The following is a 20,925-nucleotide window of genomic DNA, read 5'->3' as shown; positions in this document are numbered from 1 at the left end:
TATTTTTTTTTTATCGTCATTTTTAGCGTTATCGGGATAAATGCCAGAAATGATCGTGATACATTTTTTAGTCCATACCGCCCATCCCTAATTCAGACTAACTGGAAAGTTATGTTCTGACTTACTCAAAAAAGGAGAGTACGTAGGTGCATTTTTGCTTAAAAGATTAAACTCATTTAACGGCTTTCAGCTCCTCAGGCAGGAGACTTAAAGGAGAGTTTCATCTGAGAGAGCCGACTGAAGGATGTTTTCAGCTTTTATCGTTTTTAAAGGAGGAAGCAGGAGTCGCATCAAACAAACTCTGAATTTTAATGATGTTTAATGTTATTATTTACTCACGAATTTAAAAAAAAATCTGTGTGAAAGCACTTCTATTTAAGTGTGAGCTTCTCTGAGGGAAAAAAAATTCAACCAGGGTAGAAAAGAAAAGCAAAGAGGAGGAGAATCAGACGGGGGTCACTCAGTCAGCATCCGGCCCCGGGGCATCGGCGTATAGCTCCAACCTGGAATTCCAAATAAATAATTCTGAAACACGATCCCTCCCAAACACCAAAGTGAAAGCATGTCAGGCATGCCGTCGCACCGACCAGAATGCACAGTTTCTCCAAACCTATGGCTCATTTCAACCTGTTTTTCAGGAATTTGATTTATTTTGACACTTGATAACTCTGCAAGGTGAAGACAAACACACATGCGTGTGCAGGTATGCACTATGAAAACCTTGACATCATCTTTGAGCGTGAACCTTCCAGTTAGTCCTACCAAGCACCGCACAAAAGTGTTTAATTCATCAACAGCAAGGCATGCAGAGGGAGACGTGAATGTCAAATGCTTTGCCGTACAAACGTGTAATTAAAATAGAACGAGGAGAGAGGGTAGAAGAGATAATGGGATGTCTTGTTCAGGGTATAACATGTTCAGAAAAGCTAACAGGGACGAGTTAGAGGCGGTGAGAAAGACGTCTTTCCAATGAGGCCTCACAAATCAACCTTCAGATAAAAACGCAGAGTTTGATAAAAATCAAAAACAAACTGGATTTCATTCCTTTGGGCTCATTTTTCAGCAACAAGACAGGATATGAACATGCAGTATTTTTTTTACTTTTTTTTTTTTTACATGCCTCAAGAAGACTGATGCATGAATACACACTCGCTGAAGGGCACACATCTATCCTACAATATAAACCTGAAAAACATCATCTTTTTCTCTCTCTCTTTGTCTGAAACGGCACGACTATGACATGCTGGAATATATTTGTGTGTGTATCTTTGTCCATTCCAGCTTTAAGTCAATAAGAATGGGACTTTTAGTGTTTTTTTTGCTCAGACAAGTGCTTCTTCTGGCCTCTTGTGAGCACAATTTCACCACAAATGCCTGTAAATTCTACTTTACTAGTACCAACCAGGCCATTTTGAATGACAGAGCATACAATTTCAAGTATGGTAGAAAGAGGATCCAATCAAATGGCGCTATTTTACGCAGGAAATTTGCTTAATTTTAGAATCCAGAATCATCCGAGAGGCCACCTTTGTAGGACTTGGTCAAATCCGCAAAAAGTCAACGAGCGCATCATTGCTTCCTCCACAAATCCCTCAGACACCACTCCTGGACACGTACATTTCTAGGAAAAGACACAGGATGTAATATTTTTGTCTATTGGACCAGTCCTGCTTCCTCCTTCCTCTCATTAATGCTAAAGATAGACAGTGATGTTGTGATTGGCAGCGTCATTATGTTATAACGGAGTTGACAGGCTACTTTAAATAGTATTACATTTACCCCCATAAAGAAAGTTCACTGTTCCCCGACTTAGATTTGTTTTGATTGTTGTAATTCTGAGTCAGTGAGGTCACATCTCCCAGGACCTGACCGAGCATATTTCTGGGCACTTCAAGCTTTCAGGAACCAACTCAAATCTACATTTTTCTAAAATAGATGTGTTGGTGTAATGCAGTCAGTGACATAGCCGTAGACTTATTCGAGCATCCCTCAGGGGCCGGAATGATGTCAGCAGGTCCACAATAACAGCTTAAACAGAAAGTATTTATGTGTAGCCCCTTATTTCTTCTTAATGGGCGACTGAGCACATGAAGGTGATTATCAGCAGGCACATCTACGGGCAGCCTGGAGTTGTCACTTTGGAAAAGAAGACGGGAGAAGGAACGTGAAACACTTGACACCGCTCCCCGTGTCAATCAAATCATACTGGAAACTAGGGATGGGCGGTATGGACTAAAAAATGTATCACGATAATTTCTGGCATTTATCCCGATAACGATAAAAAAAATACCAATACAGAAACATCATCAACGGGAATTTATCTTTCTTTCTTTCTTTCTTTCTTTCTTTCTTTCTTTCTTTCTTTTAGGCTCCTTTCTTTCTTTCTTTCTTTCTTTCATTCTTTTTCTTTCAGGCTCCTTTCTTTCTTTCTTTCTTTCTTTCTTTCTTTCTGTCTTTCTTTTTCTTTCAGGCTTCTTTCTTTCTTTCTTTCTTTCTTTCTTTCTTTCAGGCTGCTTTCTTTCTTTCTTTCTTTCTTTCTTTCTTTCTTTTAGGCTTCTTTCTTTCTTTCTTTCTTTCTTTCTTTCTTTCAGGCTGCTTTCTTTCTTTCTTTCTTTTTTCAGGCTCATATCTTTCTTTCTTTCTTTCAGGCTCCTTTCTTTCTTTCTTTCTTTTTCTTTCAGGCTTCTTTCTTTCTTTCTTTCTTTCAGGCTGCTTTCTTTCTTTCTTTCTTTTTTCAGGCTCATATCTTTCTTTCTTTCTTTCAGGCTCCTTTCTTTCTGTCTTTCTTTCTTTCTTTTAGGGTCCTTTCTTTCTTTCTTTCTTTCTTTCTCTTTCTCTCTTTCTTTTAGACTCCTTTCTCTCTTTCTTTCTTTCTTTCTTTTAGGCTCCTTTCTTTCTTTCGTTTCTTTGTTTCTTTCTTTCTTTCTTTCTTACTTTCTTTCAGGCTCATTTCCTTCCTTCCTTCCTTCCTTCCTTCCTTCCTTCCTTCCTTCCTTCCTTCCTTCCTTCCTTCCTTCCTTCCTTCCTTCCTTCCTTCCTTCCTTCCTTCCTTCCTTCCTTCCTTCCTTCCTTCACGTACGTGGTGCGTTGATTTAACGCAGAACCATAAATCATCTTTACACAAAAACGTCACCAACAGGAATTTGTCGTTTTTACTGCGAGATGACAAATTCTTATCGTGAGCAATTTTTTTGACGGTTTATCGTAAACGGTAAAATATCGCCCATCCCTACTGGAAACATACTTTAGGAAGCAGAACCTCTAACTTCCCGAGGAAAACAGTGAGATTTAAGTCTTATCACCCAAAGTCCTGCATATTTACTTGGCTCAGTATCTTACTTTTAGAGGAGAGAAAGTTCAATAACCTTGAGGTTTCTCTGGACCTGACTTGATAGGGAGCTGTCGGCAGTAGCCTGGGTAGAAATAAGTATCAAAATGTAAATCCATAACTCCTAACCTCTCATGTTCGTGACCCTTGACTCATCTGATGTCTTTTAACCATAACAATGTTTCACATTTGGGCTTTTTGTGAAGCGTTGTCCAAGTCTGTATATTGATTTATATCTTTCTTGATGCAAACCCACCGCAGAAATGCCCCCAGCGGGAGTTGAACGCGGACCCTTGCCATAGTGATACAACAGGACCAACCCAAACACCACAATCCCTCTTTAACCACACATATAAAAGAATATATTGTCATAATTGTTGGTGTGACTGCTCCTGACAACACAATATTGCAGCTCGGATTTAAATGTGGGCCCCATGTGTGCTGTAAGTGAATCACAAAATGAGTTCCATGTGGGTTTGTCCGTGGTTTCATGATGGCTCTGTATTTACTCTTATGGACGATGAGTGGGATCTACCTGCATTTCAGATGGGGCCCACATGGTTATTTAAACAGGCATGGGGTATATGTTACTGAAACTGCCCCTTTTTACCCCATGCCCATTTAATACACTTGTATCCCTCCATCCATCCATCCATCCATCCATCAATCCATCGTCCACTGCTTACCCTGAGCAGGGAAACCCAGGGAAACCCTCTCCCCAACCACTTCATCCAGCTTTTCTGAGGGGATTCCCAGTTGTTCCTAGGCCAAATAAGAGACATAGGGCCTGATTTACTAAAGGTTTGCATGCGTAAAAACCTGTGCAAACTTGACAGCACCCGCAAACCAATGTGCGAGCTGATCTACTAACAGCGTGCAAAGACGACTGCGTCTCTGAAATGCGCAAAATTGCACACGCAATTCATTTAGTACTTTTGCCCTGATGAATAATCAATATGGGGCGTACCCGGCAGAAATTCGTATTTTTGATCTGTGCCTAAAATTGAAATATGAAAAACCAGACGTTTTTCCGTTTTTTGTGTTACCAACTGCATTTATTCTATCGCAGGTTTTTTTCCGATATTGCGTTTCTTTTGGTAATGTTTAAATTTGTTTGCTGAAGTTCATGAATGTGTTTATTTGCCTCTTCCACTAATATCTCTAACTCCAACTCGTCAAATTTCATTTTGCGCTTGTGACTTGTGACTTGTGACTGTGCATTCCATCCGCTCTCCATGGTGCAGAGTTTGCGCTCGCAAACCTTAAGACACGCAACACCTCATTTAAATACTGAGGTTTGCACCTGTTATCAATTGCGCACGCAATCTTAGTTGATCACCCGCAAACCACGCAACAACAGCACGCGCAAACTTTTTCAGTGCACACGCAATTTAGTACTCTTTATTTAGGATCTTAGTAAATCGGGCCCATAGTCCCTCCAGCGTGTCCTTGGTCCTCCCTGGGGTCTCTTCCCAGAGGGATGTGCCGGGAAAACCCCACCAGGGAGATGTCCAGGAAGCATCCTAACCAGATGCCCGAGCCACCACATCTGGCTCTTCTCTAGTCTGCGCCCCTCCCAGATAACTGCGCTCCTCCGTCTATCCCTATCCCTCACGGGTCGCATAGCCTTCCCATTTGGGGTCTATAGACCCGAATCCATAGGAGATCTATTTCAATCCCAGGCCTGTTTTGTACCTAAGTAATCTACTTTAAATCCAAAGTGGGGCCCACATGGACATGCTGGCTGGGATGAAGCCATGGAGGGTAGATCTAATGATAATTCCCAGAGTAGTAACTGTTGCGTGATGAATATACTCAAACAGATGAAGCAGATTTTGAGATGTCGGGAAACATTTCCACCCATTGTGAGTTTCCTATTACCGGAGTTTTTCACACTGATTGAGATGAATACATAAATAGGAAGTTGTAAACTTTAAACACCATGGCACTTGGATCTTATCGGTGCTTCCCCTCTGGCCCGTGACAAACCACATTAGAAAGGATGTTATCAGACATCAGGGTCATTGAAAAACATGCACAGAAATTCACCAGGGATGGGCCTTGATGCGCCCCAGCTAGACGACGCACAATTAGATCATCTACCCCGCTGCTTTTGGATTCTGTCCTACAAACACCAAAAAATATATTCAATCCACACAAAAAAGTAACTCAACACCAGAGTTCCCCCTCTCTCTCTCTCTGAAGGAGAGGTTTAATCTGCAACAGACAGAAAGATTCTGACTACGGAAATTAATGTTTACCTTTCAGCTGTCTCTATTTCAGGCTGCACTCTTTTCCTTCATTGTTGAGAAAACATCCCAAAGGAGATGTGAGATTGCTAAACCGAATCAGCGCCAAACAAACCCTGCTGTTTCATATGGTTCTTTTCAACGGAGTAGCGTGGAAGCATGTCCAAATGTTGCTCTGCGAACTCTCGAGTTTCCACACACAAATGACACCGAACACAAAACTTATTTTCACATGCATGTAGGGGCTCTCCCAGGCTCGGCGGGTTAATGTCATTTCTTTAACTGCATCTCATACTGTGTGCTGAGCTGTTTAATAGTTTCTGGCAAAAAAAACGAGAGATATTGCTTCACAACACAAAACAAGAAGAGAGGACCACCAAGCCAAAATGTGTCTCAACTGCACCATGTCCTCGTCATAGTAATTGCCTAATCAAAGTATTTTATTACAGAAAGTGTCCAGAATATGCCGATGTTGTGTATGACAATGATTTCATTTCTCCACCACGCAGTGGGAAATTGTTCAGCACAGTTTCTCATTTAACTCCCTGCAGTCTAGTGCAAACCACAATGTAGTTTATGTCCTCATCCATGATCCATTCTTAATCTCTTTCTTTGTTTTGAATGTGAGAATATGTAAATATGAATGTAAAACCAATTTTTTTGTACCTTAACTGATGTTCTAAAATAAATATAGTGCGGTCAAAAGGGCATTAGCTCCCTTAGAAATACACCCACCCCTGCCAAAGTTGTATCTATTGCTAGTTTGTTGTCAGCATTGATATAACGCTGTGTAGTAGTTGTTAAAATACCCCAGATATAGTACAACAGTATCCATTTTTAGCTGTATCTCCACCCCTCTGTGTATCTTGGTTTTCATGGTTGGGGTAAACCCTCCACTCCCTTAATCAGTTCAGTATGCCTTATTTAAAAGTGGTTCTATGGCTTTGCACAACCTGCCTCTGAGAGACAACAAATGCTGCATTATGAGAAACAGAACCTTGGACATGTGACCAGCTCACAGACTGACAAGTATGCAGATTTAGGTGCACCAAAACAAAGCAATAAAGTTCCCTATATTGTGATCTCTCAACCTTTTTTGAGTTGGCGATCAATTCAGAATCCCAGATGCAGTATAGACTCTCAGATTATTTTATCATATATCACCTTCATTTGATTTACACTCCTATACAAATACATTTAATTGATTGATTTGCTATGCTTTGAAGGGTTAAAACTTCACAAAATAACTTATGCAAATTTGAGCTTGGAGGGTCCTCTAGGCATTGCTTTTACAAAACTGTCCAAGATTTAGTTGTATCAGGTCTCCTGCTTGGTCACTGTTTTCTCTTGTGTCATTATTTTCTTGGTCGCTTAACCCCCTCTGCCAAGATGTAGCTCTTTAAAAAAGGTTCCAGCATTGTTTGAGTGCGGCATTGTGCAGTAAAGTGATGCGCGGTTGGCTTAAGAGTCGATTGGATGCAAGTCAGAAGATACTGTGGGTGGTTATTGATATTGGCAGGAAACCAAAGGAGCTGGATGACACAAAGACGAATCAAATATTCCTTCAAAAGTAAATTAAACAATTATTTTTAAATGAAAAAGACAACGTCAAACATTTACTGACATCTAGTGGTTAAATTGGAGATAGCAACTTACTCCCTCAGAAGGTCTTTGCTCTTTGTCAGTGATCCCCAACAATTTTTTTTCTTCTTTTCAGCCTTCATTAGTCACAAATTTTCTTCAGCTTTCCATGATTTATATGATTTTCGTGATGAGTGATTTGGCCATCCTTGCAAGTAAAATGACCCGCGGTGCAAATAGATGGAGGTATAAACATTTCCTTCAAGTCGACTTGGAGTAACCACATCAGACCGGGTTCTGCCAATTATATGATAGAAAGACTGAAATATTATTTACAAGATTTATGTTACTTCAAATGAATCCAGGCAGCCTTCTTGTCCATCATTTTCATGTTTGCAGCCAGGAACGTTAAACCTAATAACCGGCGTAATCAAACTACAGCCCCTTGCAGACCCACATGCATACATCCAGAGCTTTTCCCAGGAGGGGGGGGGGCATGCAGGAAGGAGCTAAAGGGTCATCTAATCAGGAAAGTTTGGCAACAGACATTCTGCTTAAGATACTGATTCACCAGGACACGGCTTAGAAAGAGAATGCATTATTGTTGCCAAGGGAAAATCATAACATTATACGGCGAAGGAATAGCGTATATTACCATGTGTGTGTTGTTATCTCATTGTCAAGAACATCACTTGAAGTAATCTTTAAATCCCTCATAGAGAAAAATTGTTGACACAGAAATCCAGTAAGCCCAGTTTGGGATGCTTTGACTTTCAGAGATCTGCGAACATTTCCAGAACCTCCCACTCAGAGCCAAGAAAATCAACCTGTATTTCATCACATTTTCACTGTTTTGATGGGGGCTCTTGCAACAGCATCATGACATCCCATATTAGACCGCTTGATCGAGATAGTGATCTACTCACTCAAAACTCCCGACAGCGACGATCCAAAAACCTTCCAACCGAAAGGAGTTGCATCTCCAGATTTGGGAGGGTTTCCAAATCTCCAAAACAGCCCAAGGTTGTACGATTGCTTGATTTTTTTTTATTTTATTCTTTTTTTTCCTCTCCCTATCCAAGTTGGTATTTTTGCTTACAAGCATTCCTAAGATGTCGATCCATCTAGGTCTTGTTCCTCCAACGCAGCCTCATCATTTTGAGGGAACGTAGGGAGGAAATAAGGGAGGAAAGGCAAAAACTGATGTCAGTTTGGTTCACAAGTTCACGCTTTTCTATCTCTTCGTATCTCCGTTGCCTTCTCTCTGTTTTTAATTCCCTTTTCTTTGAAGGTGTTGGTCTAATTAATGTGATCTACCAACTTTGGCACGTTGTCCTTGGAATGTTTCCTGGAAAACGTGTGTGCTTGTGTTTCCCAGCTCATATGAATGTTTTGTACTTCAAACAGGAATTGTAGATGAGTATTTGTTGTTCAAATTATACATACTCCGTTTATTGCCCAGTTCAGTGCCCAGTGAACTGTGTTTCTCTTCTGTTCCTTTTAAAATAAACTTATTTTATACAGCTAAAAAAAATTAATCAAATAAATCCTTAGATCCTGTATTAATATTATTATTATTATTACAAGCATTTCACTGCGAGCTAAAACTGGCGGCTCTTGGCACAGAGACACAATCTGTGTAATCTCCCATGCTTGTATGGTTCGCAGCAGAAGCAATAGCTCTTACTGCACAAGTACTTTTAAATGAGACATTTAGGATGCCTTCTGAGGGGATTCTTTCTAAAATGATTCATTCTCCACCAGTTTTTTGCAACAGGTAGGGCTAATAACTTCATCCCAGAATTTTTGAAGGATGTGCCGCACAGACTGATGGGAGATGTCATCTTCACCTTCCAGATTCCGTACTGACCCCCAGTTAATCTAAATCTGTCCATCCATCCTTGTTTCCCATGTCTCTACTTAAACATCTGGAATGAAGACAGCAAGAACCTAAAAGAGAGCTGCTAGATCTCCAGCTAAGCTCCGCCAGAGTTACCGCGAACATCCACCCAGCTGAAGCTAGAGGCTCCTCCAAAGCTCCTTCCCAAAGTCAGCTTCACCAGTCTGTTACAATTAACAGCACAAGTTACAATACTTTTAAAATAAGAGTGTTTATGCTCACAGATTATATGACAAATTCACTGAAACTGCTGAGCAGCAAACAGCTGGAGTGATGACACCTAAAGGCTGAAATATGCTTCTGCGTCAAACCAACGCCGTGCACACGCCGCAGCCGTGACGCCGTGCTGAACCCTTCTGACTTCTCCGTCACTCCATTTGGTCGCGGTGCAGTACCCCCCGTGGCCACTAGTTAGCGATCTTTTTCTGAATGGTTTATCCGACTTTTTCCGGTCACAGTAAATCAAAGAAATAAGGACAACTATTGTGCAAAAAACAAAAAAAATCACACATAAACGAAGAAAAGAGCCCTGGAAGTTCACTACTGATTCAAACCGGAAACCGGAAATGCTTCGCTTTCAAACGAACCAATCACAGCCCTCTCGGTCTGCGTGTGGACGGCGTCTCCTCGACGCGTAGTTACAATTTTCAGGAGGTGCACGTCAGAGACGGCGCAGGTGACGGCGTGTCCTCTGCGTCGATCCAAACCACACGCCGTAGGCACGGCGCCATTTTGACGCAGAAGCATAACTGAGCCTTAAAGGAGCTTGAGGCTGTTTTTTTTATTTGCAAAATGTAATGCAAGTCGGTCCCGATTTTCCCGCGCTGGGCTGCGGATGTGACGTCACATGACGCTGCATGCACGTTCTCCCCGTTCTCCTGTGCCGGCTTCACTGTTGGCTGCAGTACCCCCAACGGCCGTTTTGGTGAAGGGTGGCGATAGAGAGTCTCATTTCTTAAAAGGAGCCTCAAGCTCCTTTAACTATTTGACACCAAAGACAACAATCACGCTGTGCATTAAACCCCACACCCCTACTTAGGCATACATTTGTGCCCTTTATACAATTTCATCTGATGGACTACAATAACAATTCATCATTAAATCTGTTTATTTCTGCTGTAACGTTGGCATTTTGACATGGGGATCAATGGAGTTCGACTCACTTTTGGAGAAAGGCCCCAGTGGTCATTCAAGGAACTGCACTTATTGACACAGGAAATCTCAGTATATGCCAGTAGGAATCATCCAAAACCATGAAATCTGTTCTGCAAGGCTGCAGACATCATCATATGGTAAAGTCACTGGTTTCCTTTTGTGTTTTTACTTTCTTTCTGTGTGACGTTTGCGTGATCTCCTCGTGTTTTCTCCAGGTACTCTGGCTTCCTCACACATTCCAAAAACATGTATGTTCGGTCAACTGATTATTTCTAAATTGCCCTATTTTAACCCAAACCATAGTCTTTTCTCTGAACCTCACATGCTTGTTAGATCGTTGGAATTAAAGGAAAGGTACAGATTACAGATGCGTGGGAAACATGGAATGTTCTCACAAAAAAAGAAAAAGAAAAGATGTTTACAAGGTCTAATTAATGATTGGCTGTTTAGACTAATTCCAAGTGTGCTTCTCTGCATCTTCTCATTACTCTAAGTACTTTGACGTAGTTCAGCAATGGTACATAAACATTATTCAGCACAGGGACCAAAAGAGAATTTAGAGAGTGGTAACAACTACATGTAAGGAACTGTAAGTCTACTTTTTTTTACATCACTTATTCTACATGTATGTACATAGTATGTACATAGTATGTTTTTCTTCTGAAAAACAGAATGCAGTGAATTGCATACTGTATCTTCTAAACCCATATTTTCTTCACAATGGGACACATAAAACATGGTTTTAACTGAAACTCTTATCCAACATACCTCTAATAATTTAGGACATGGGCAACAAAGGGCTGGAAAAGTAAACGCTACTAAAAATAAACACCTGAAACAACATCTTGCAAGTAATTAGGTTAACTAGCAACAGTTTCCAGCATGTATGGATACAAGAAGAGAAAATCCCAGAGGTAGAGTCCATCAGAAGCAGATGGGAAGAGATAAAGCAGTCCGTCTTATTGATCTACAACCAATTCAAAAACGATTTATTAAGCTGGTATATCATCAAAAGATCCAGAGAAGGTAGGTAATAATAAAAATAATAATGACTTGGATTTATATAGCGCCCTTCAAGGCACCCAGAGCGCTTTACAGAAATCATTATTCATTCATACACATTCTCACTGGTGGTGGTAGCTACGTTTGTAGCCACAGCTGCCCTGCAGACTGACGGAAGCGTGGCTGCCATATCGCGCCAAACGGTCCCACCAACCTCAGGGTTTTTTATCATTTCAAATGATAAATCAAACTTGTAGTGCTGACAGACTTTGCAGATGTGCCCCCTCTAGATATTTGAGCAGAACATTCATTGCAAACAGCCATTCTTGTATTATTCTTTGCCACTCTAAAATACTTCCACACTGCTGACATGTTTGCACCGCACCACTTCACTCCACGCTCTTCGCTGTTTGATTTCGTCATCTAAACGCACCTGTAATAGATTGATTTATGTTGTTTTGGTTCCACCTGCTGGTGAATGTTAGGTAAAATTCTTATGTGGTTAGTTTTTGGTTGGCCAACGATTTATGTGTTGTGCAACCATTACGGGAGCGTTATGTGGTTAGTTTTTGGTTGGCCAATGAATTATGTGGTGCGCAACAGTTACGGAGCGGCCAGTCTATTTCCTTATATTACAACGCCGTTATTAATTGTTCGGTTTTTTTCCCACTTATTCCACCGAACACCGAAAGTGTTTTTTTGCCATTTTCGCCGAACAATTTCAGTTACCGAACAATCGGTGCATCACTAGTAGGTACCGAGGTAGGTAGGTACCGAGGTAGGTACCGAGGTAGGTAGGGTTGGTTCGTTCGTTCGTTCGTTGGGAACTTTCTCTGGGATGGCCAGCTTGCACATCTGAGTCAGCCCCAAAAAGTTTACACTTCCAACCAGACTAAATAGTTCTCCGGGAAAGCTTTGCCCCTTTCAGCAAGACGGTTTCCAACTACGCACAGCATCAAGCACGGCTCCATGAAAGAGTCTGAGTGCTGAAGCAGCTCAATTAGTCCAGACCTTTCAGCAATTGAAAACATTTGTCACATTGTGAAACAAAACACATGAAGATGACGGGACTGTTCAGGAGGGGCCATCACTTTCAACATGACCTGACTTTTTCGAAGAAGTTTTCTTTGTTCCCTTGTGGACATAATTGAGGTACATGAGATACGGCGACCGCGGCTTTTACACAGATTTTACAGCGTCACAACTTCCTGTTAGTTTTAATGTTTTACTGTAAAAGCACAAGGGGGGAAAATACAGTCACTATTCCAGCTGGTTCTGAAGATATCTGGAAACATTTAAAAGAAGCCAACTTTCGTGTTTCCAATTTTCTTAAAATTGAGGAACTTTAAACGTTCCAAGTGGGAATTTTCCAGTGTTCCCGTCCAGCTAAACCGTGACTCAAAAATAGAATTGTATTATTAAAAATATGGCCACGTATTCATGTATCGTCAATTTTTTAAAAAGCAAGTGAAGCCTTTACAGCTCGATCATTGTCTGACTATATTATGTTACCACTTCCTGCCTTAGAACTGCTAAAATTTCCTCAAAATTTCGAAAGTTGTGAGTGTGATACGTTCATAGTCGTTGTGAATTCACACACATTACACAAACAAGATTTGACCTGAAGGCCCAACTCCAGAATATCGGCAAACAAGCCATCTGTTACCAATCATTCAGGAGCAGCTTCTTTTTTGTTTTTTAATGGTCAAGATTTCATTTTTGGAATGATTTTCATCACTAATGTGTCTTATCTAAAGCATTAGGGTAAGTGAGTTTAAAAATAGCAGCGCAATGTCAACATTCTGGCGCCCCATAAACAACTGTGATTAAATTAGCCGACCGCAGTTTCCTCGCCGAGCCTTTTGTGTGTGTTTTTTTTATGTGCGCATATTGGAGCAGAGTATTGTTAAGGAAGGAGGGAGAAAAAAAAGAGAGTAAAGTTTCAAATTCCAGTATGACATGGACCAGCAAAGACTTGTGACATTTTTATGTTCGTACTGTTCTGCTGGAGCAAGTGTTGATGTGATGTCCACCTCTCGAGCCAATGGCTGAACGGGGTCCAAATCCAGCTGCTGACCCATCGACTGTAATAACACAAAGGAGTTGCTTTTTTTCTTCTTTTTTTTAGGTGCATTATTGCTCTTTCAACATCAGCAAGCTTGATGTGGAAAAAAGTAGCCATAAAGCAATCATGGCCACTATAACTGTCAGACCTGTAAACCATTACATCTCCACTTTATCCCCCTCTTCTACGCACTCTCCCTACCTCGCTGTCTTCCTCCTTAAAAAGGCATAACGTGATACCAATCTGCACAACACATGCATGCACATTCAGGGGTGCACATGCAAATAATTTACAATGGAATCTCATGTTTGGATGGCGATGCATCAGCTTGCACCTACATCCAGATCCCGTCTATGCCGCTGAGTTTAGACGGTGCCCATACAAGTCTTGAGATGCTGTTTCCTTTGCTCAGCAAAACTGAGACCTAAAACCACTTCAGAAGTTGGGTTGTGTAATTTTTCCACTTCAAATTACCAAAGAAAATCTATCCAGACTACATACTTTCAAATAAATATGTCATTTCTAATGGGTTGTGCAAAGAGAAACAGAGTGAAGCATGCTGGGTATATTAAGTTACTGCCAGTGATGACTAGAACTTTACTAAACATGTGAGTCAACACCTTCCACCACCCAGAAACAGCACAGTCTCTGAGAACCTGGTGCTGGTACGATGTCCTGGTATCATTGCTTTATCTTGTGCACGTGGTGATGGAAATAATGTGAAGGCTTCTAATCACTCTCTTTAAGAAATAGTTATAAGCAACCATGAGACCTGAGTTTGTTTCCTGGCTGATCTGATTTCGTTAAGTTTGAAGCTTTGGCTTTGTTTTTGTTTTGCTCAATTTTTGTTTTTAACCGTTCCAAATGGGAATTTAGTTTTTCTGTCATTGTTTATGTTTGTTTGGTTAGGTTTGGGCGCTGAAAACAGTTCGATTTTGGAAGTGAACTCTGCCTTATTAGATTAAGCTAGCCGTTTTCAGGAGGCCCGAGTTTGTTCCTGGCTTTAAAAAAGTCACTATTTGGTTATGTTTAGGCAGAGAAATCTATTTTATGAAATCTAGCTATCAGCTTCCAAAAGACCTAAGTTCGTTTGCTACATGATCTGATCATTTTTTGACGTAAATGTTCTTTTTTTCGTGTTTGTTGCCGTTAAAGCTCACTTTCACACACTGCTTGGTTAGGTTTAGGCACCACAACTACTTCTGCGGAGGTGGTTATCAGCTACCAGGAGACCTAAGTTCATTCCCTCTACGGCTAAAAAGGTTTTACAAATACTTTGCTCTTATTTTCAGACTCCACTTATGTGCGCTTTCACTCACCGTCTGATTAGGCTTAACGGCTGCAAACAAATCTGGTAAATATCATATCGAGCCTTAACAAGAAAATGTGTGTTATTTGCCGCTGGAGCGGCCTTATTAAGTCTGGCAGAAACAATTCAGATGATGTCATGCAGCCATCAGGAGTACCAGACTGGAGAAAACGAACAAAAAGAACCTGTGCTACAACCTGAAGTACAAGTCTAAAAGTGCTTTAGTAATCAGTTTTTTGCATCACAAGAATCAGCGTTAACCTTTTTTTTCAGGGTCTGAGGAAAAGTGTCGACCCAACTGGAACTTTTCTCTTATTTGATATTCACCTCTGAGTTTTACTTCACACCCGACTGTGTGAGACACATCCCAGCTAACCAACAACATGTCTTGGCGCCGTATTTTTACAAACACTCTGAGGTGCAATAACTTCACGGCCCAGATTTTACTAATGACTCCATGCTGATGGCCTCGCGCTCGCCTCGGTGGGCCTTATCGGGGGGCAGAACTTCGTGGAAATCAGAGTTACAGTGGTGGGAAAGTGCTCAGGGAGAACTTCTGGAGATCTCAGAGGAGGAAAAGAGAATGTGGATGTGTGTGTGTGTGGGTTTTAAAGGGGGAAAGAGGGGAGCAGTGCGAGAAAAGTGAAGCAGAGAGAGTTGGAGCTGTTCTTTCTAACGGGGAATGATGGGAGAGCTGTTCGGAGGCCGGGTGCTTTTTGACCCTGTGACCGCTCCCAGTCGTGAGAACTGACTCCATGTGTCTCCAAGACCCTCACAGCAACACACACACACACACACACGGGGTGCTGCACGTACGCCCCCGCACCCTCATGTTGGACGTGAGAAAAATCAAACTTAAGCAGAGAAAGCGAGACTAAGTCCTCCAAAAAAAAGGCAGAAAATTGTCATACCTTTCCACCAGTGCACGTGGACCCGTGCCAAGTATGCAGCCTATAAAGCAACCCCCGTCCTCCCCCGACTTGAAATAAGTCACCCAAGTATGTTTTGCTTAGGATTTCATACCTGCCTGCTTCTCATTCACTCAGTTTGAAGTTTGAAGACAAAAGCCGTAGGATGGCAGCAGTAGGAGGGAAATCTGTCTGCACTTCATTGCACCTTTTGTTGGAATTATTTAATCCCTTAAAAGCTGCTAAAACTTAATTTGCCTTTCCCACAAGAAGAGGAGGCGAGCCCCAAGGAGTCCAGGTGAACCAAAGGTCGGCTCTCACCTAATTGCGCATGTGTGAACTCGTGGATGAGAATAAGTTCTTATAATAAAGTATGCATGTTGCAGGAATGAGACATTAGAAAGTTTTACCTCTGATTTCCAGACCATGTAGCTGTGCGGGCAGGTGGGCTGCACCTTCTTCTGCAGCCACCTCCGCGGGGAGAACAGCGCTCCGGCGCCCGGCGGCGCGCCCGCGGCGCCGCGCACCAGGAACGGTAAATCCCCGGCCGTGTTCCTCTTGGCTGGCTTCACCAGGTCGTAGTCGAAGTGGAAGTTGGAGGACGGAGAGACATCCGAGGGGATGGACGGAGTGGAGATGGAGGGGGAGATGGGCTCCTTGAGGGTGGGGATCCTGGCGCGTAAAGCCGGTTTGATGGCCAGGCGCTCGGCGCAGGACGCACCTGCGTCTCCATCGGGGCCGGAGCCGCAGTGGCGGATGATGGCCGGGTCCAGGCTGCGGGTCTGCCGCAGCCTCCGCTTGGACATGGCCTTGGAGGCCGGAGACGAGCAGGAGAAGACGTGGAGGAGTCCCTGAGCGCCGGACATGGCTGCTTATTTTAGGACGGCGCGTCAGCTCCGCTCCGCTCCGTCCGTGCGCGTCCGTCTCCAAAACGTCTCCAAAGGGTTGGTTTCAGAGAAGCCGCGGGGAGAAGCGGCTCCGGGGGAGAGCTGGACGCTGCATCCGCCTGCGGGACGTGGAGACGGATCAAGTGCTGCTTTTCCTCCTCCCTGTGCGTCTGATCAGTCCCATACTGGAGCGGACTGAGCCAGGGAGTTAGTGTGTGTGTGTGCGAGGGTGAAGCGTGATTTATGGTCCCGCGTTAAATCGACGCAGAGCCTACGGCGTAGGCTCTGCGTCGATTTAACGCGGGACCATAAATCAGCCTGAAGTGTGTGTGAGTTAATGGGGGTGGGGTTCAGAAAACTTGTGGATTTGCTCAGCGTCCAAACAAGTGCTGGGGTTTTTCCAGGGCCTTATCAGTCTTTTTGGGGGTCCTATGCGGGATACTTTTTTTATGATTGTTAATTTTTATCAGTCAATACACACATAAAATACATAACATAACACATTATAACATACAAAGTGGAACGATTAACAACAGGAAAATGATCTTTATGACATATAGTGGCAATCAGTACACTGCAAAAACTCAATCTTAATAAGAATATTTGTCTTATTTCTAGTTAAAATGTCTCATTTTTAGTCATAAAATCTCATTACACTTAAAGGAGCATGAGGCAGGATTGAGGCAGGATTTATGAAAATAATTCGTATACGTTTTAAGTTTTCTAGTAATAATGTCAGATGAAGCGTTCCAAACCCAAAAGAGTGAGCCCTCTAGTCTAGTGTATCTCTCCTTTGCCTTGAACAGGCTGTGTGCTGCAAAATGCGCTGCAATTCGGGCCAAATTTCCCGCGCTGTCCTGCGGATGTGACGTCACATGACGCTGCATGTGCGTTCTCCCCGTTCTCCTGTGCCGGCTTCGCTGTTGGCTGCAGTACCCCCAACGGCCGTCGTGGTGAATGGTGGCGCTAGAGAGTCTCATTTCTTAAAAGGAGCCTCAAGCTCCTTTAAAACAAGACTCATCATCACTGGAAAAAAAACCACAATTCAAGTAGATTTTCACTAGTGATGCACCGAAATGAAAATTTGTGGCCGAAACCGAAACCGAAAATAATAATAAACACTTGAATAATTGAACAATTTGAACATTTTGAACAATACCGAACATGGTTCTTCACAGTTTTTCATTTATTTTGCCAATTTTTTCACCATTGCATAAATCAAATAAATTTGATTTAGGCATGCTTTTCAAAGAAAAAATATTTTACAAAATTACAAGGTAGAAAATATTTATTGAACATAAAAAACTGACATTTTTTTAATTTCCCAGCATTATGTTGTTTTGGTTCCACCTCCTGGTGAATGTTAGGTAAAATTCTTATGTGGTTACTTTTTGGTTGGCCAACGATTTATGTTTGTGGTGGGCAACCGGTACGGGACCATATATTACAACGCCGTTATTAATTGTTCGTTTTTTTTCCCACTTATTCCACCGAACACCGAAAGTGTTTTTTTGCCATTTTCGGCTGAACAATTTCGGTTACCGAACAATCGGTGCATCACTAATTTTCACTTTAAATAAGTAGAAAAATCTGCCAGTGGAACAAGATTTTTTTGCTTGTAATGAGAAGATAAATCTTGTCCCACTGGCAGATTTTTCTACTTATTTCAAGTGAAAATTTACTTGAAACAGGTGAAAATTTTCAAATAACAAGTTATTTTTCTGGTAATGACTCTTTTTTTAAGTGTAATGAGATTTTTTGACTAAAAATTAGACATTTTAACTAGAAATAAGACAAATATTGCTGGTAAGATTTTGAGTTTTTACAGTGTAGAATCATGAAGTAACTAGATGTCTAAAAGTAACAAAAGACATGACGTTTCTTTAATATTTTGACGTTTTTTAGGAACAAACAAATACAAACAAATAGAATAATAGGTTGGAGTTGGAGCTCATGCAGTTTTTATTTATTTAGAAGCTGTTAATCCTGCAGCAAAAACATATTTCCCCACTACGTCTTCATTTCCGTCTACAAACCTGCTACGAAAAAACATAAATGATACTGAAGAGAAAGGAGTCGTTATCATTTCTCATAAGAAGACGGGGTTTGTTGTGTTTGACATCATTAATGTCAGATATAGTGTTTGATACAAGTTTCCATTCTAGTGTAACCGGAGGGCATTCCTAACACAATTTAGTAAAACGGCAGTGCGCCGGGGACGTTTTAACCCCCTAAGATAATAATAATAATAAGATAAAACATTAGATATATTCATCTGAAGTTAAAATCCAAGTTGAGGTTGCAAAATATACCTAGCTAGCTCAGAGAGGCCGCTAAGTTAGGATGGGAGCGTATTAAGGCCCTTTGAAGAAATGGGCCGATGAGGGAAAAAAAGGAGAAATTCTTCTTGCAAATATGGCAATTTAAACTTGAAAAAATATGTCTTTGTAATCATGCAAATTTGTAAGGTAAAGCTCAGAGTCGCTGACTTTATTAAAGCACAAATTAGTAAGAAAACCATTTCTAAGACATGATTTAAATGCTTCTCAGTAAAGCACCTACCTCGGTTCTTATTTAGGAGGCTACAAATAAAAACCGATGATTTTATTTTTTTTCCCCCAATGTTGTGTATTCAGGCCAACCTTGTCGCATGGGGGCCCCCTAGTGGCAACAGGGGGTCAATGCGTCCATATCCTTTGTGATAGGGGGAAAAAAAGTTTCTTACTTCATCTTTTCTAGCTTTTAGGGTTTTTGGACCATTTGCAAAGTCATTTGGAGAGAAATGTACTTTTTTCCCAAAAAAAATCTACCCACAAAAATCACTGTGGACCTTATTCCCACTAGATTCTTGTAAATTTCTGCAACTTTATATGTGCAATAAGGCAAGGACAGATTTAATAATGAGATCCGCAGTAGGTCATGCAGAGAGACGCACATCAGGATGGAAATAGGAGTATTAATCCTCCTCCCACATTAATCCACCTGCCATTCCAGGAACAACGGGCCTATCAGAGCAGCCTGCTGTGCTCTATTATTAGCCAAACAATAAGTGATCCATAGGATTATAGCGCTGCGCCGTTATTATACACCTGTGCATGAGGCCCTGGGCCAGACGTCAGTTTACACAGATGCTCGTGAGTTTCATTGCATTATGGCAGGAGACAGTCACCCCGAGACGGAGAGAGCAGGAGCATGTGTGGCCCCGTGTGGAAGTATGGGAAAAATAAAAAGAGACAGCAGGAGCCCCGAGAGGAGGGTGCCGACCCGCTGATAAAGGAGCTTATGAAGCCGCACCGCATGACCCACTCGCACACAAACAACACAGCATGACATGACACCGATAACAACTGAGATAGATTTGACCCTTTCTAAAAACAGTCAGAGGGGGGAAAAGAGTGAGACTCAGAGGACGGAAAATACAGGAGCAGGGATATAATTACATTACACAAGGTGTGAAACACTTGAGGGTTTTATTACCAAGAAATATGTCCTCTGCGCTCCTTAATTTGAAGGTGAAAAAAGCCAAAAAATAACAATGAAATATGTATCCTTGGATATTAAAACTAAATATGCCCAATCTTGGGAAAACATTGAATTTAAAACATTTGACAAGACTATCACAATATATCAAGGGGTAGGGCAACTTGGCAGCATTGTGGACACTGTCCATATTTGGAGTACATTTGGAAAGTGGCGTTGCCTGAAACTATTTTGTGTAAAATGAGAGACTTGGTTTCCTGCAGCTGGTCAGCGTGTATTTCATTGTTCCAGCCTGTTGGACAGATATAGACCATGTGGAGGTCAGAAAGCCAAGAACAAAAGAAATAAAAATTGAAGGCCCACAATTTGAACTCTAAAATAACACGCAAGGGACTCTTTTTTTTTTTTTTTTTTTTTAACTTTGAAGAACAATTAACCACTGCCTTCTTGTTGTAGAGGCAGTAATGTTCATCTGAGATGCTGTTTTCTCCACAAAGTGATGTTTCTGCATGATTTAAGACTTTAGGAGCCTCATGGTGGTTGGACAGGCAAACATTCCCAAGCTGAAATACACTTTAAAGAGCCACCTTATTGTTCCAAGAGAGGAAGATTAGATTGTTGAGACATGGAGACTTATCTTTCACTACATTTGGCCTGAAGGAAAGGGATCTTTCCCAGAGTTGTGAACACAAAGAAATCATGTTTTGCTGCTCTGAGCATGATCCCAGGGTTGTTTAACTTTCCGATATAGGGTGGTTTACAGTTTTAGAAGTATTTACAGAGGTTATGTTTAAGTTTGAAGGTTTATATCCCTAAATGGTCTTTCTCCCTAGGTGAGAGTGTATACAAGGGACTGTTATATGTCATTTTCTAACATAGATGTGATCAGGAAAACGGTGAAATAATTTAAAGTATAAGGTTATATTTGGTTCATACAGACATATTGTAACAGTTTACTGCTTATACTTTAAAAAATAAATAAAAAATAACTTCTTACTGACATCTATTGGACAGTTTTTGAAATTGCATTAATTCGTAGTACGGTGTCCGTGAAAGGCCAT

General features: G+C 41.5%; 1 protein-coding gene across 1 annotated transcript in view; it reads right to left on the bottom strand.

Moving 5' to 3' along the window:
* LOC133424884 (rho GTPase-activating protein 6-like) overlaps positions 1-16,558 on the bottom strand; it is a 117,085-nt gene extending 100,527 nt beyond the window's left edge. The window contains exon 1 of the mRNA XM_061715453.1: positions 15,908-16,558. Within this exon, the coding sequence (XP_061571437.1) occupies positions 15,908-16,363 (456 nt within the window). The 5' untranslated portion in view covers positions 16,364-16,558. The remainder of the gene's footprint in view (positions 1-15,907) is intronic.
* Positions 16,559-20,925: the final 4,367 nt, after the last annotated feature.

The sequence above is a fragment of the Cololabis saira genome, chromosome 24 (assembly GCF_033807715.1).
Source record: "Cololabis saira isolate AMF1-May2022 chromosome 24, fColSai1.1, whole genome shotgun sequence".
Taxonomy (NCBI): Eukaryota; Metazoa; Chordata; class Actinopteri; order Beloniformes; family Belonidae; genus Cololabis; species Cololabis saira.
The sequence above is the reverse complement of the archived record's forward strand: the minus strand, read 5'-3'. Positions and strand labels throughout refer to the sequence as shown.